The sequence below is a fragment of the Carcharhinus amblyrhynchos genome, chromosome 12, assembly GCF_965287045.1.
Source record: "Carcharhinus amblyrhynchos chromosome 12, sCarAmb.v2.hapA, whole genome shotgun sequence".
Lineage (NCBI taxonomy): Eukaryota > Metazoa > Chordata > Chondrichthyes > Carcharhiniformes > Carcharhinidae > Carcharhinus > Carcharhinus amblyrhynchos.
Window position 1 is genome coordinate 64,813,282 of NC_137335.1, and position 15,705 is coordinate 64,828,986.

The 15,705-nt window shown below is 40.4% G+C and overlaps 1 protein-coding gene across 1 annotated transcript in view; it reads left to right on the plus strand.

Moving 5' to 3' along the window:
• Positions 1-15,705, plus strand: part of lrpprc (leucine-rich pentatricopeptide repeat containing) — a 133,554-nt gene that overhangs the window by 14,164 nt on the left and 103,685 nt on the right. The window contains exons 3-6 of the mRNA XM_080200647.1: positions 4,409-4,531; positions 8,418-8,539; positions 8,968-9,026; positions 11,869-11,955. Coding sequence (XP_080056773.1) covers positions 4,409-4,531; positions 8,418-8,539; positions 8,968-9,026; positions 11,869-11,955 — 391 coding nt within the window. The remainder of the gene's footprint in view (positions 1-4,408; positions 4,532-8,417; positions 8,540-8,967; positions 9,027-11,868; positions 11,956-15,705) is intronic.

Genomic DNA, 15,705 nt, shown 5'->3' on the forward strand with positions numbered 1-15,705 from the left:
GTTCATGGCTGATCTTTTATCTTAACTGTACCTTCTGCATCAGGGATTGAGCCTATGTTGCCCAGTTCCACAATGCTGTCCTACATTGTTTGTGTGCAGCATCATTGCTGACACAATTTGTTTTTTTTCTATACATAATAGTGCTTTTCAATATCCTTCGCCTCTTGTGCCACTGTATATCAATGGCAGCTCTCATAATTGGGAAGTCAGTTATTTTGAATGTATTCACTTCCCATTGTTGCCAGGGTTTATGCTGTACTCTTTGCCTTTCCAATGATAGGTTGATGCTGGTGCTTGAAGGAAGAAGGTAAAGGGGAAAATTGATAGAACGACTTGTGTGTAGTCTTTCCATTCATGTCATTGTGTTTTAAGTACATTCTGTGCTTTTGCATTCAGCGTAAGTGAGAAAGCGTGTTTATTTTTGGATTTGTCAGCTATGTTCCTTCTATAAATGCATTGTGTCAAAGTTTTGGTGTTGTTCATTGGAATGGAGTACTGGTTTCAAGGTTGCATAAGTTGTCTGCAAATTGAGGCGTAATATATGCTAAGTGTTAGCATGCTTGGGAGCTGATTGGAGCGAAAAATTAATTCTCGCGTCTTTTCTGGATCTGCTATAGATTAATTGAACCGATGATTATGGTTAGTCAGTAACTCTGTCATAATGGTGTTTGTCAATGTCTCATTAATTACATTGATAAGGTAAAGAGTAACTCCCTTCCTGACTTCCCAAAGCCTGTCCACCATCTATAAGGTGCAAGTCAGGTGCGTGGTTGAATATTCTCCAATTGTCTGGATAAATACAGCTTCAACAACACTCAAAGCTCAATGCCCGGCAGGGCAAAGTGGCTCGTTTGACTGGCACCTCATCCATCACCTTCAATAATCACTTCCTCCACCAGTGTGTACCATCTACAAAACGCACTTCAAATCACCAAGGCTTCTTTGATGGCATCTTTTAATCCTTCAAATCCTGGAACACTGTACTTAACAGCATTATGGGTGTACCAACATCATATGACTCCCAGTGATTCGAGAAGACTGTTCACCACCATCTTTCCAAGTGTGATCAGGGATGGGCAATACCAATTTTGGATGATAAGCAAAAAACAATCATAGGAAAGAAAAGAGAACAAAGTGATGGTAGTAATTGTTTTTGAGCGCATTTATTTACTCAAAATGTTTCTTCTCTGTAGTCCTCAGTGTTCTCTTCTGTCCACTTGAGCACAAAATAGAAAGGTGGGCAAATGTCTCCCTGAATCCCTTCAGTGCCATTGTTAGCTGGATGGAGGAAGGAAGGCAACTATTGTCACATTTTAACATCACTGTGCATAGAAGGAGGTGGACTAGCACTAAGTGAGATGGAAGAGACATTATAAATGAATTAAGGGTTTACATTTTATGTTGAAGGCAGGCTTCCCACACGTCAGCATAATTTTCAGGAGCAAACCTGCCTTTGCTTAGCTGGCTCTGCCCCACTTGAATTTTTTGGGTGATAGCACTTTAATTAATATGAGTCAGGACCTCCATCCAACTCCAGGAAGATAACTGGCCTCTCAGATGATTGGTCAATTGGAGGCTAGCATGTGGACAGTGTCAGGCAGAGTGATGGCCACTGCTGGTTGGCTACGGAGCTGGCATTCAGTGATGGTTGTGGACATTCAGGTACATTGATGTTCTCGCTTGGGCCAGACTGACAGGCTCCAATGAAGGGGAATGGGAAGCATGTTAGACAGGGCAGGCAGGAGTGTGGATGTGGAGAGCCAAACTGTGGGTGGTGGGCCTCCATTTGACATGGGGCATGGGGAGAAAGCGCTCTCCTCTCTTCACTGACCAGTAGTACACCGGGTTAAACATGCTAGGCTACACGTTGGGTCTAAAACTCTCCTGCTGCCCTTCATATTGGAGTGGCTGTGTGATGAGGCCCTTAATTGGGCACTAATTGCTCACTTATGGGCTCAATTTGACCATGGGTACGTGACCTACCTGATACCTCTCTGACCACCCATAAAATCATACTGTGGATTGGGGTGGGGTAGGGATGTTACAGATGGTCTGGTGCCCTAATTCATGGCTCCAACCAGCAAGTGGTTTGGAGGGGCTGATTGTGGACAAGTCGCCAGGACTGGATGGAATGCATCCGAGGGTTCTGAAAGAAATGGCAGAGGTGATGGTGGATGCTTTAATGGTTATTTTCCAGACGTCGCTGGATTCCGGGGAAGTGCCGGAAGATTGGAAAATGGCTAATGTTACGCCGTTGTTTAAGGGTGCCAGGCAAAAGGCAGGGAATTATAGGCCGGTTAGTTTAACGTCTGTTGTAGGTAAAATGTTAGAATCCGTCATCAAGGAGGAAATAGCGAGGCATCTTGAGGGGAATGGCTTGATAGAGCAGACGCAGCACGGTTTCGTTAAAGGGAAGTCGTGTCTGACAAATTTACTGGAGTTCTATGAGGATGTGTCTAGGGCGGTGGATAGAGGAGAGCCGGTGGATGTGGTCTTTCTGGATTTTCAGAAGGCGTTTGATAAGGTACCTCACAAGAGGTTATTGCAGAAGGTCGGGGGACATGGAGTTGGGGGTAGGGTGTTAGCGTGGATAGAGGATTGGTTGTCAAATAGGAGGCAGAGAGTGGGGGTCAATGGGTGCTATTTGGATTGGCGGTTGGTGACTAGTGGAGTGCCCCAGGGGTCGGTGCTGGGGCCTCAGCTATTTACCATTTATATAGATGATCTGGAGGAGGGAACCGAGTGTATGGTGTCGAAATTTGCTGATGACACCAAGATTGGTGGAACGGCAAATTGCGCGGAGGGTGTGGAGAGTCTACAGAAGGATCTAGATACGCTGGGCGAATGGGCCAGGAACTGGCAAATGGAATTTAATGTTGGCAAGTGTGAGGTGGTCCACTTTGGTAGGAATAATGGTAGGAAGGATTATTACTTACGTGGAGAAAAACTGCAGCAGGCGACGGTGCAGAGGGACCTCGGGGTCCTTGTGCATGAGTCGCAAAAACCCAGCTTGCAGGTGCAGCAGGTGGTCAGGAAGGCGAATGGGATGCTGGCCTTCATAGCGAGGGGGATTGAATATAAAAGTAGGGAGGTCTTGCTGCGGCTGTATAGGGCATTGGTGAGGCCGCAGCTGGAGTACTGTGTGCAGTTTTGGTCGCCATACTTACGCAAGGATATTTTGGCCTTGGAGGGAGTGCAGAGGAGGTTTACTAGGCTGATGCCGGAGTTGAGGGGGTTGAGCTATGAGGAGAGGCTGAATAAACTAGGCTTGTACTCGTTAGAGTTTAGAAGAATGAGGGGAGATCTCATTGAGACGTATAAGATGATGAATGGGAGAGACTCTTCCCGCTCAGAAAGGATAGTAGGACTAGGGGGCACAGCCTCAAGGTGGGGCGGTTTAGAACGGAGTTGAGGAGGAACTTCTTCACTCAAAGGGTGGTGAATCTCTGGAATTCTCTGCCCGTTGAAGTGGTGGAGGCTACCTCGCTAAATATTTTTAATTCGCAGGTTGATGGGTTTTTGATAAGAGAGGGGATTAAGGGTTATGGGGAGAGGGCGGGAATGTGGAACTGAGCCATGACAGATCAGCCATGATCTTATTGAATGGCGGGGCAGGCTTGAAGGGCTAGATGGCCTACTCCTGCTCCTATTTCTTATGTTCTTATGAAACTCAGCTATGTGTTCTTAAAGTAGTCTTCACGTGCTCCAGAGCTGTGAAGTTGATATTTAAATTAGGCTATGATGTGGTTCAGCAAAGTGCTTCCCTCAAAGGACTTGTCAAACGGCTTCAAGGCAGCATAAAAACTAAAATAACTGGGTATATAATCTTATTTCGGGAAGTTTCACATTTGTTATAGAACAATGATAAGAACATCATGGATCTAGAGACAAAATGGAATTCTTGAAATGTTTGATCTGGAATTTTAAAATAAACTTCAGTTTTCTGACTGTACGATATTTTGTTGCACTGTGCCTATTTAAATACCAGCAGTGAGGATGATAACCACCCACCCACTTTTTCTACCTTTCATGCTGAAAAATACACTTTGAAATTGCTCTGGTGTAATTACATTACTCATGTATAGCTCAATCCTAGTGTTGACAGTGAAAAACAGCATCTTCTGAATAGACTGTTTTCTTGTTTGGTTGACATTTGTAATTTGTGATATCTCAAATTTGAATGGTGGAAAAATAACACATAACAGTATGGCTGTAACTTTAAAAATACATCTGAGCTTCGATTGATATTCCAGGTAGAACCTTGGTCACTCTGTGATGTGGTACTTTTGGGAATGTTAGCTATTTTATCTGTTGTCACTTAATTGAGTTTTTTTATACCCTACCCTGCGCAACCAATTTGTATTTGTGTTATATCTTGAAGTATTTTAAGATTTTTTTTTTAATCCAGGCTTTCCAAGTGGCAATCAAGCCTTGCTGCTGCTACGTAGCTGCGGTTCTCTGCTTCCAGAGATGCAACTGCCTGAACGAACAGATTTGGCTCACAGAATCTGGGACAAACTACAAGAGCTAGGTATGGTCATGAGTATAATTTCTTTTCTCTTCCATAATTAGCTGACTGCTCTGATGGATAATAATAACAGCTGGAGACTTCTCAGATACTTACAACCTGCAAGAGATTTTCAGAGTTTGGTTGTGTATGTATGTCATACAAACGAAGGCAGTGTAAAAATACATCACTTGGTTTGTTTTCTCACTGGACTGAGTGGTTTGGTTGTCAACCATACAGGGGGAGATTGGTGATAGCAGGCTATACGATGCATTGACACTGACACAATGTTTGAACAAGATTTTGTCTGGCAAAAGGGTCAAGCAGCTAACTGCAAAAATGGTTTACAGATGCGCAGGTTTCATTGCTTGGTTATTTGCGGGCTGAATCTTATGTTCTTATGAATCTCTAAAGAGACAAGATCAAGAAATGATTGTTAGAAAAATATAAGTTCAGATGCTGAAAAATCCATTTTGTTAAAGCTTTTCAACTTGTACTCCTGAGAATTTGTAGGAATACCAATGTAAGGGAAACAGCAAATCTATGCTACATGAGAAGACAATGCTGATAGGCTCATGGGCTCTAATTGGTAGAGATGTGGCCATGGCAGATACACCAGTTGATGGTTATTGACAGTTAAATTTAAACTAAGCAGTTTGACACTGGCCAAAGCATTTCCCTGAGGAATGGCTATCACTTATTTTGTTCAGCTGGAATGGCACAACATGTGTACAAGTTCTTTGTGTCTGCAAAGAGTAGGGTCGCTGTATTAATATTTTCCAGTGCACAGAAATGTGCCACACTGTGAGCCCAACTGGCGAACTTAAGTTGGTTGTCAGTGTACTTCTTAGCACACTGAGGATTATTTAGCAAATGTTGTCCAATCGCGAAGTCACATCTAGTGGTTGGACATTGTGTTTTGAGTTTTGCAAGTGCAGGCTGATTGGGTACTGTATGTTCAGTCAGACTTTTGACTTGTGGCCTATACACCGAGCATCACGGTGGTGCTGAAATTCATGTACCACGTTATTCATTCGTGTGATAGTCAGAACATCTTTTGGCTCGGCAGTATCCTGCAAGTGGCGATGACTACTTGTGTCACTGCTGCATAATGCAATATGAAACAGCTAGTTTAATCTGTTGCTCAAATTTTGAGATCTTGTCCTTCCATGGTAATCTGAGGTAGAGTGGGCACTATTCAGGGCTGAAAGTGATGGCCTTAAGCCACTTCATGAGTTTGCACAATACACAGCATGCAATGATCTGATTAGGATAGTGAGGATGCGTTAGACGTCTCCTATTTCAGCATCAAACATGATTGGTGAGCGAATGGCTTGGGCCCTAATTACAAGGCAGTAAGGCTAATCTTACAGAACTTACAATTTTAAGAATCCCAACATATATATTGACAGTGAAGATAGGCTTGCAGTAGATCATGGTAGAGAATCGTTTGGCAAATCTCTGAACTAGTGCATTAAGGAAAAGAAATTCATTTGATGGGTGAATTGGAGCGCAGGATGGAGCCCATTAAGACAAGTAAACTATTGTCCTAATGAGGGCAAGACAAAAAGCTTTGACCAAATGCCTTTTTTCAGCAATACTCAAGTACTACACAACCGATCAACTATAATTCCAACTGTAAATCCTCCCTGCAAGAAACAACTGAGATTGATTTATTGTTTGATAACTCATGCACACAATATTCCATTACCTTTTTCATTAAGATTTCAGGCTAACATTGGCTCAGATTTTGCAGTGACGAAGGAACTGCATTCACTATTAATCGCACTTTGACTTTTTTTTGCAGGCTTTTGGTCTGCAACATTGGGCAACTCAAAGACCTTTCCTTGCACAGTGCCCTCTGTAAGGGGTATATGTGATATGTGAGTAGGGAAAGGAGCAGCATGACTATTCAACCAATTAGATGGAAAAATCCATACTGAGACATGCAGAACGTAAACCAAAAGTATAAATTATATTTTAATTTGTTGTAAAAGTCATATGCAGAAAATGAAATCAGAGGAAAAGAAAAATAGGATTGATAGGTAAGAGATGGAAGAAAAAGTACTTTGAAAAAAAAAACACAATAATTAAATCCTGAAAGAATGAGTATCCACAATTGTGGAACTAAAATTTCAGGTCAGAGAGATCTTTTGGGAGTAATTAAGACATATCACGTGCTAAAAATTCGCTTATACCTGAATGTACCAGCCCTAATATATTCTGGCATGTCTAGTGATTTAGTAGCTACACACCTTTGTGTGGATTTCAGTGTTGTGTCTCCCATCAAGGCACTGGTGTAGTGCAGTCTCTTTAGGTGTGTGACACATTGGGTAAAAAGATCCAGATTTCCATGTTTAATTGCACTTGTGCGATCTCTGGAAGTTGCAGTCTTATTTTCTCCATTAAAAAGGTTGAGCGCTGTTAGCCTCAGCTATTCTTGATGTAAAACCCAGGCTGTTTAATTTTAGGCACAATGCACCTCCTTTTTGTGCTTCTTATCCATGTTTGGCCAGTGAAAATCACAGTCTTCCAGATTTATTCTGTTTTGCAACAGTTAAACATCGTTGTGACATGCTCTATTTTCCATTGTCACAAGTCTGTTCATTATCTCACCAATGTGAAATATTGATGCTGTGAATTTATCCTGTTTTACGGTGTATGCGCAAGTAAGCTAAAAGATTGCTTCCATTTCTTTTGTGTGACTATATCTAAAATGGCAGTAGCTCCAGGCAAGTTACTATATTCATAAACACTTCCAAATAAATTTGAAAAATCTAGGTGGCAGCTAGATTATATAATTCGTCTTTACTGTTGTAAAGGCACAGAAGTAAACTTTGTAACTGTCCAGGTCGTTTCCTCAATTTGATTTGAATAAATCATGTAGTTTGTTGAGTTGTTTTATGATGTATTGAGCTTCTGTGCCAACAAGATGTTTAGCCTGGAATAAATCACCTTCATGTAGCACAGTTACAGTTATTTCACAATTTCTATAGCTGCTAATGCCATTGGTTCTTAACCCTTTGCTTGCATTAACGCAATGAACACAAAGCAATATTGCTTTATTTTAAAAAAAATCTCAAGGGGGAATAAAACTTGTGTAAGATACAAAGGCTTGAATTTTTTAAACACTTCCTTTTGTTTACCTGGTCAAAGCAACTTCAACAAATGGATAAGTACCCTCAACTGTTGCAATCAACCACGTGGGCTTTCATACATATTAGCGTCATGCTTGAAAGCACACAGTCATTATTGCCATCTGATTCATCATCCTATCTTATAGAATATAGCAAATTGAACTTAGACTGTTAATAAATTTATTATCTTAAGTTTAATAAAAAATAGTCAATTTGATCATTTTTAATGTGTTGTGAAATTATAGATGACAATAACTGCTGTGACTTTTCAAGTAGGAAGTTAATATGTATCGTAGCCCACGTAGCTGAGTGGCAATGAACTCACTTTAATCATCATTATCTTCAATTCTTATTGTAATTCATGCTCATTGAGGCGATGGTTGTTAGTGGGGAGAGTGAAGTGCTTTTACTTTTAAATGTGTCGGTTAGGTGCAGCAGAGTTACATTTATAGTGAAACTTCTACTCTTGCCTCAGAGGTACATAGCCCTGATGTTTTTCCATTTCCCACCTGAGTGATCCTGTGAGATTGCTGAGTGGTGCTGAATTATGGACAATTTTATGCTATGCATGCATGCCCACTGAGTTGAGATAGAGTAAAAATGTTTCGTGTATGACTTTCATAGCTGATAAGTTTCTGTGTTATCATTTGGGCTAAATTTGATCCTAATATATAAAGATGAAGAGTGTTTTACTTTCCAAATTGTGCAGATCAATTAATTACCAGTGGCTGGGTTGGTGTGTTGATTATTTTCTTCTACTGATCAATGCATAGGTGCTGTTTATGATGTGAGCCATTACAATGCATTGTTGAAAGTCTATCTACAGAATGAGCACAAATTTTCGCCGACTGATTTTCTGGCAAAAATGGAATCTGCAAATGTGCAACCTAACAGAGTAAGTTATTACCCTGTGCAGTTTAAAGTTTCAAAATCCATTGTTTCTGTACTTTGCAATTGCTATTTTCATAAAATGTGCTGTATTTCCTATGGTAAGTGTACATGAAATATGCACTTTAGTGAAATACTTTACAGCAGTTATGGCCATTTCTGTTTTGATCCTTGAAGAAGGGGGTTTGGAATTTGGAGACTGCTCATTTAGAAAAAAATGTCATTTTGCAGTTTAAAAAAACACATTTTACCTTTCGAAATGCAATCAAATTGCTGCTTGTACTTTTTTGACACTTTGATTTGATTTTGCGAATGCAATTACACGTAAATCTTTTTATTGGTTTGATATTTGCGTAATGTTATGTGCATTGGTCATTTTTCTTAAATACATAATGCTAATCCTTGTGTTTGTTTTTTTTCTCCCTTTATTTGCAGGTTACTTTCCAGAGGCTGATATCAGCATATTGTAATGAAGGAGATATTGAGGGTGCAAGGTATTGTTTTTAAAATGACTCTTAATGTACTGTAATTATAGTGTGCCTGGGGAATGCCATGAAATATTTGGTCTCTTTTGCACTATAAATTTAAGTTCGAAAGTCAGATCAGTGAGCATGAATGGTTTTCATGGTGTTTTGAGGATGTGTCACCAGGTAACAGGCTCAGTTTTTTTAATAGGTGATTACTCCATTTAGTTATGGTTTCTAAGCAATGTTCTTGCTGTTTACCATTACTAGTGATGGTTTTGATGGTGTACTCTTTGTGCTCTGAGTTTTAAGGACAAAGATTATCACTTTAATTTTATTGAAGTGGGATGTGAAAGTGCAATGTTCTTTCCTGCAGAATGCCATCAATTTGAATACAATTCAAATGATTGCAAATGTTCAACAAACTTTAACTCCCTTCTCCTTTCATCAGTTTTGTGCTGAAATATTTGTATTTTGGAAGCATAATTCTGGGGATAGTACATTTTTCATTTTCCTCTTTCATCAAGGTAAGTTTACCTGAGAGAATTTTTACTCTAGACCTCTGCATATTGGTAAATGTGTAAGAATGGATAAATAATAGGAAAATAAAAAATGTCACGACATTTGCAATGATTATCAAATCAATCCTTAAATTTGCACAATTACTTTTTTGGGCATCTTAAGTGGTTGCGGGGGGGAGTGCGTGCAAAGGAAGAGATATGCGTTTATCTAGTACCTTTCAGGATGTGCCAAAGTACTTCACAGTTAGTATATTGCTTTAGAAATGTCGTTATAATTATCTAACAAAGGTAACAGCTGATTTACCCAACGCTAATGGCCAGTTAATATGTCTGATGGCGTTGGTTGAGAGATAAATATCCTGTGAGGCAATGGGGAGAATTTTCCAGCTGTGCTTTGAACTGTCTGTAAGATATTTACTTGAATAAGCGAAGAGGACATTAGTTTAATCTCTTGCTTTCACTTGTTCAAGCTTTGCCAAAATTGACTATTCATTGTCCTCTTTGCATTCCTGGGAGTGTCTTGAGATTAACTAGTATCTCAAATGGTTCAACTTTTAATTTCCATCAAGGTGGTTTTGCTTGTAAGTCACACAAATCCCCTCAAGATGTATTGATCCTTGGATGGATTGTTGCATTTAAGATAATTGTGAAACTGTGTTGTGGTATTTCGGGTGCAAATTGCAGAAAGCAGGGGAAGAACAAAATTGTTCTTGTTCAACTTGGCATACTAGTTGTCTCGGTGAACACTTAAAAATTCACAGAGCAACAATTGTAGTATGTAGTTGTTGGAGAGGCCGATGACTTGCCTAGCCGTTAGCTGCAGTTAAAAAATAGTTCTGTGGTGGTAATTTAAGAACATAAGAAATAGGAGCAGGAGTAGGCCATCTAGCCCTTCGAGCCTGCCCCGCCATTCAATAAGATCATGGCTGATCTGAAGTGGATCAGTTCCACTTTCCTGCTCTCTCCCCATAACCCTTAATTCCCTTGCCTACCAAAAACCTATCTACCCGTGACTTAAATATATTTAGTGAGGTAGCCTCCACCACTTCAACGGGCAGAGAATTCCAGAGATTCACCACCCTTTGAGTGCAAAAGTTCCTCCTCAACTCCAGTCTAAACTGCGTCCACCCCCCCCCCCCCCCCCCCCCCACCCCTCCCTTATCTTGAGGCTGTGTCCTCTAGTTCTGCTATCCTTTCTAAGTGGGAAGAATCTCTCTACCTCTACCCTATCCATCCCCTTCATTATCTTATACATCTCTATAAGATCCCCCCTCATCCTTCTAAACTCTGAGTACAGGCCCAGTCTATTTAGTCTCTCTTCATAGTCCAACCCCCTCATCTCCGGTATCAGCCTAGTGAACCTCCTCTGCACTCCCTCCAAGGCCAATATATCCTTGCGCAAGTGTGGCGACCAAAACTGCACACAGTACTCCAGCTGCGGCCTCACCAGTGCCCTGTACAGTTGCAGCAAGACCTCCCTACTTTTATATTCAATCCCCCTCGCTATAAAGGCCAGCATCCCATTTGCTGCCTTGATCACCTGCTGCACCTGCAGACTGGGTTTTTGCAACTTGTGCACAAGGACCCCCAGGTCCCGCTGCACCGTAGCAAGCTGTAGCTTTTTGTCTTTTAAATAATAATCCCTCCTACTATTATTTCTGCCAAAGTGGAGAACCTCACATTTGCTAACATTGTACTCCATCTGCCAGGTCCTCGCCCACTCGCTCAGCCTAACCAGATCTCTCTGCAGACTTTCCACTCCCTCCGCACAATTTGCTTTTCCACTCATCTTTGTGTCATCACCCTACACTCAGCCCCCTCCTCCAGATCATCTATATAAATGGTAAATAGCTGAGGCCCCAGCACCGATCCCTGCAGCACTCCACTAATCACCAATCGCCAACCGGAATAGCACCCATTGATACCAACTCTCTGCTTCCTATTAGACAGCCAATCCTCTATCCACCCTAACACCTTACCCCCAACTCCGTGCACCCTAACCTTCTGTAGCAATCTTTTGGTATGATAACAATTTGGACGTGCTGGTTTTAAATGCAAAGATGCACTTTAAAGTATTGATTTGAGCAGTGCTATTTCAAAAACAATTTCATGCATGTGAGATCATGTATTATGATATTTATATTTGAAATATATATTAACGGATGCATAGAATTATGTTAAAATGTATAAATATATTAATTTGACTGGGTGCATCTAAGCAAAAATCAAAATGATATATAATTATAATAAAAAGGGAAAAGGTAATTAATGTTTGATGTGGGTGATGTTTTAATTGGTTTTATGTTAATGAGTACAGAGCTGAATATTGTTAACTTTTATTGTCTCTTTAGTAAGATCCTCGGCTTCATGAAGAGCAAAGATCTACCAATTACTGAAGTGGTGTTCAATTCACTAGTAACAGGACATGCACGGGCTGGGTAGGTAAAGTCCTGTAGCTAAGACTTGGCAACATGTTGCTTAAAAACAGCTTGCCCGTATATATGTATCAGTGTTAGAGCTGTGTGAACTTTCTGTCAACGTTTTGCATGATATAAACTTGGTTGTGTCCTTACCTGGTCTGGTCTTTGCATCTCCATTTCATAACTGTGATTTTGATTCTTAACTGTCCTTGCGAGTCACTCTGTTCACACAACAGTTCAGGAAGACCGACAGTTGTCATCTTGTGGGAACAAGAGTTGGGCACAAATTATTGGCCTTTTCTAATTTTTAATGGAAACTATCTCCATACATTTGCCAGAGTTCATTTGCACCCTCATTGGAGTGCTGAAGATTTGGGTGAAACATCCAACTGCTTTCAATGCTTCCTTCTCTCTCCAATTGCTTCCCCATAACTATATTTTCAGTCATTTAACATGTTACCACTGACCTTGATGCCTATATTTCCCCCCCAAAGTTTGCTATTTTAATTTCTTTGGTCTGGCTTACACCTTTGTGACTGGATGCACCCTAGCAAAAATCAAAATGACATTTACTGTGGCGGTGACCTTGGTGTGCCATCCCTCTGTGTGCTTCAGCTTTTTAAAGTTTTTGGCTATGTTATTGTCCCCAACATCTCTCCTGTTATACTGCCCCATTAGATAGTCCTTGTGTAGTTCCACTTCAAGCTTTCCGGATGCATGCACTAAATTTCCAGCAATGGTTTCTCTTATCCGTACAGTTACCTCTGTTCTAACATTTTTTGGGTGGAAGTGCAGCTTAACAAAATTGGTAGAGAAAATAATGGAATCCTTAGTGAAGGTGAGACCAGAAGGACATTTAGAAATAAGAATTAGAATAATGATACCATTATTGGCTTTCAAAAGGGAAAATCGTGCTTGGAGGTGACAGAGGTAAGGAAGTGAGAAAGAGTAAACAATAGTTATGCAGTGGATGTAATTTATCTGGATTTTCAAAAAGCGTTTGATATGGTACCCTGTAATAGGTTAATGAATAAGGTCAAGAAGTTTGGATTCAGGGCACAAGCGATGGAATGGATTACTAATTTGTTTCAAGACAGAAAGCAGAGACTGGGAATAAAGAGCTGTTGTTTAGGCTAACAAAAGGTGAGAAATGATATTCCACAAGGATTAGCGCTGGAACCACAGCAGCTCACAATTTTCATTAATGGTTTTACTTTAGAATCAAAAACACAATTTTTACATTGGCGGATGATACAAATGAGGCAGAGGATGTGGGGGCATTAGTCAGTATGGAGGAAGACTGCAACAAATTACTGAAAGATGTTAATAAATTTGAAAGATGGGTAAAAAATTGGCAAATGACATTTATAGTTAAATGTGAGGTAGTCTGTTTTGGTAAGAAGAATAGGAAGGTCGCATTACTTGAAAGGTGTGAATTGCAATGCGATAGAAGGACAAAGGAGTACGGAAGAACAGTTACTAAAAGTTGTACCACAGGTTAGCAAGGCCATATAAAAGGCAACAGTCTACCAGGATAGAGTTGCAAAGTAAGCAAATTATGCTGAATGGTTAGACCTCATTTACTGCACACAATTTTAGTTGCCTATTATTAAGAGGGTACAGAGGCACTGGAAAGGGTTCAGAGAAGATTTACAAATATGATACTAGAAATACGTATATACACATCAGGAAGGGCTGGCAGGCTGAATTTATTCTCCCTTGAAAATAGAAGGCTGAAAGGTAACTTGATAGAGGTCTTTAAAATTCTGAAAGATTTTGATAAACTGGATACAGTTGTGGGCAAGAGTTTAACTGGAAGCCATCAACGTAAGATAGTTCAAAAGAAACTTCTTCATCCAATGAGTCATAAGAATCTGGAAGTCACTACCAGTGTGAGTGGGTGAAGTGAATAGTATTTAAGGGGAAATTAGATAAACATACGATTTAGATGAAGAAAGATAGGAACACGACCATGGACTGGTTGAACTGAATGACATGTTTTAATATCATGTAGATAATCCCATGCATGTAAGATTTTGGCAATGTTGGATCATGTACAGAATGCCTGTCAGAAGACAGTAACATTGCTTGATATGGATTATGAACTGACAATGGAGAGCAAATAATTCATACAGTCTATTGAATTTCAAACTTGAAATATATTCTGGAGTGAAGTGATTATAATATACAGAGTTTTTTGGAAAAGAGCCATATGTTGCTGAATATTTTCAACTCTTCAGGACAAATGCAAGAATGCCAAATTTCAATTAATTCCAACAGTTTATTCTAAGGAAGAATAGGATGGTGATACGTTGGCAAGTCAACTCTGGATGAGGTGTTGTCATGACGCAATGCATAGACTTACCAAGTTCCCGGGTAATTCAAAAAATTTAAGACTTGAAACTATTCCGTCATTTATAGAGAACAGTCCCTACATATTAATGTTTGTCACTTCTAGTAAGTATAAATGAGCCACAGTGCGTATTTGACTAGTTATCTTAAATTGGTGGCTCATGTAGCTGTTAGCACACTCAGGATTGTTACATAAGTGCCACCTAGCAGAATCACATGTCACAGCAGATGTTTTGTTTTGGGCTTTAGAAATTTGGGCTGATTGAGTATGGGTAGCACTCTCTTTCACAAGCAATCGAAGGAGCATATTTTTATTTGATAAATCAATCATTAGGGCTTGTTGCCTTTGTACCTGGCGTTCCACTGGGACTGAAATTCCAAAATGGCGTTACTCAGTTGTGTAGTAGGCAGGATGTCTTTTTGAACTGACAGCAGCATCCTGTTAGTGGAAAGTAGTACTTGTGCAGCTACTACATAGCAGCAGCCTGTTCAGATTTTTGAGATGCTTTGCTATTCCAGGGTAATTTGAGGCAGCTATGGCAGATTTTAGGCCCAAGAGTACTGGCCTTCGACCCATTTGTGAGTTGGCACAATATGCAGCAAACAGTGATTTGATCAGGATAGCCATTGTCCTGCAGATGCACTCTCTTTCTGCATCAGGCTTGCAAGGTGAGCAAATGGCTAGAGCTCCTTTACAGGATTTCCTATAGGACCATACTTAGTGTGGAACTGTAGGAATCCCAAAGTATATTTTGATCACCAAAGATAGGCTTGTGGTAGACAGTGGAGAGCCCATTAATGGATTTCTCAACACGTCAAGGAAAGGGAGTGCTTTAGACTGCTCCATCTGAATGTGGGGATTGAGATTACTGAACATTAAGGAAGAGGACATTAAACATGCTTTTATTTGATAAATCAATCATTAGGGCTTGTTGCCTTTGTACCTGGTGTTCCACTGGACATTAAGAAAGAGGATGTGTTGGAAATTCTGAACAGCATCAAGGTAGATAAGTCGCCAGGACCGGATGGGATGTACCCCAGGTTACTGTGGGAGATGAAGGAAGAGATTGCAAAGCCTCTGGCGATGATCTTTGCATCGTCATGGAGACAGGAGAGGTTCCGGAGGATTGGAGGATTGCGGATGTGGTTCCTATATTCAAGAAAGGGAATAGGGATAGCCCAGGAAATTACTGACTGGTGAGTCTTACCTCAGTGGTTGGTAAGCTGATGGAGAAGATCCTGAGGGACAGGATTTATGAAAATTTAGAGAAGTTTAGTAAGCTCAAAAGTAGTCCGCACGGCTTTGTCAAAGGCAGATTGTGCCTTACGAGCCTGGTTGAGTTCTTTGAAAATGTGACTAAACACATTGACGAAGGAAGAGCGGTAGATGTGGTTTATAGGGACTTCAGCAAGGCA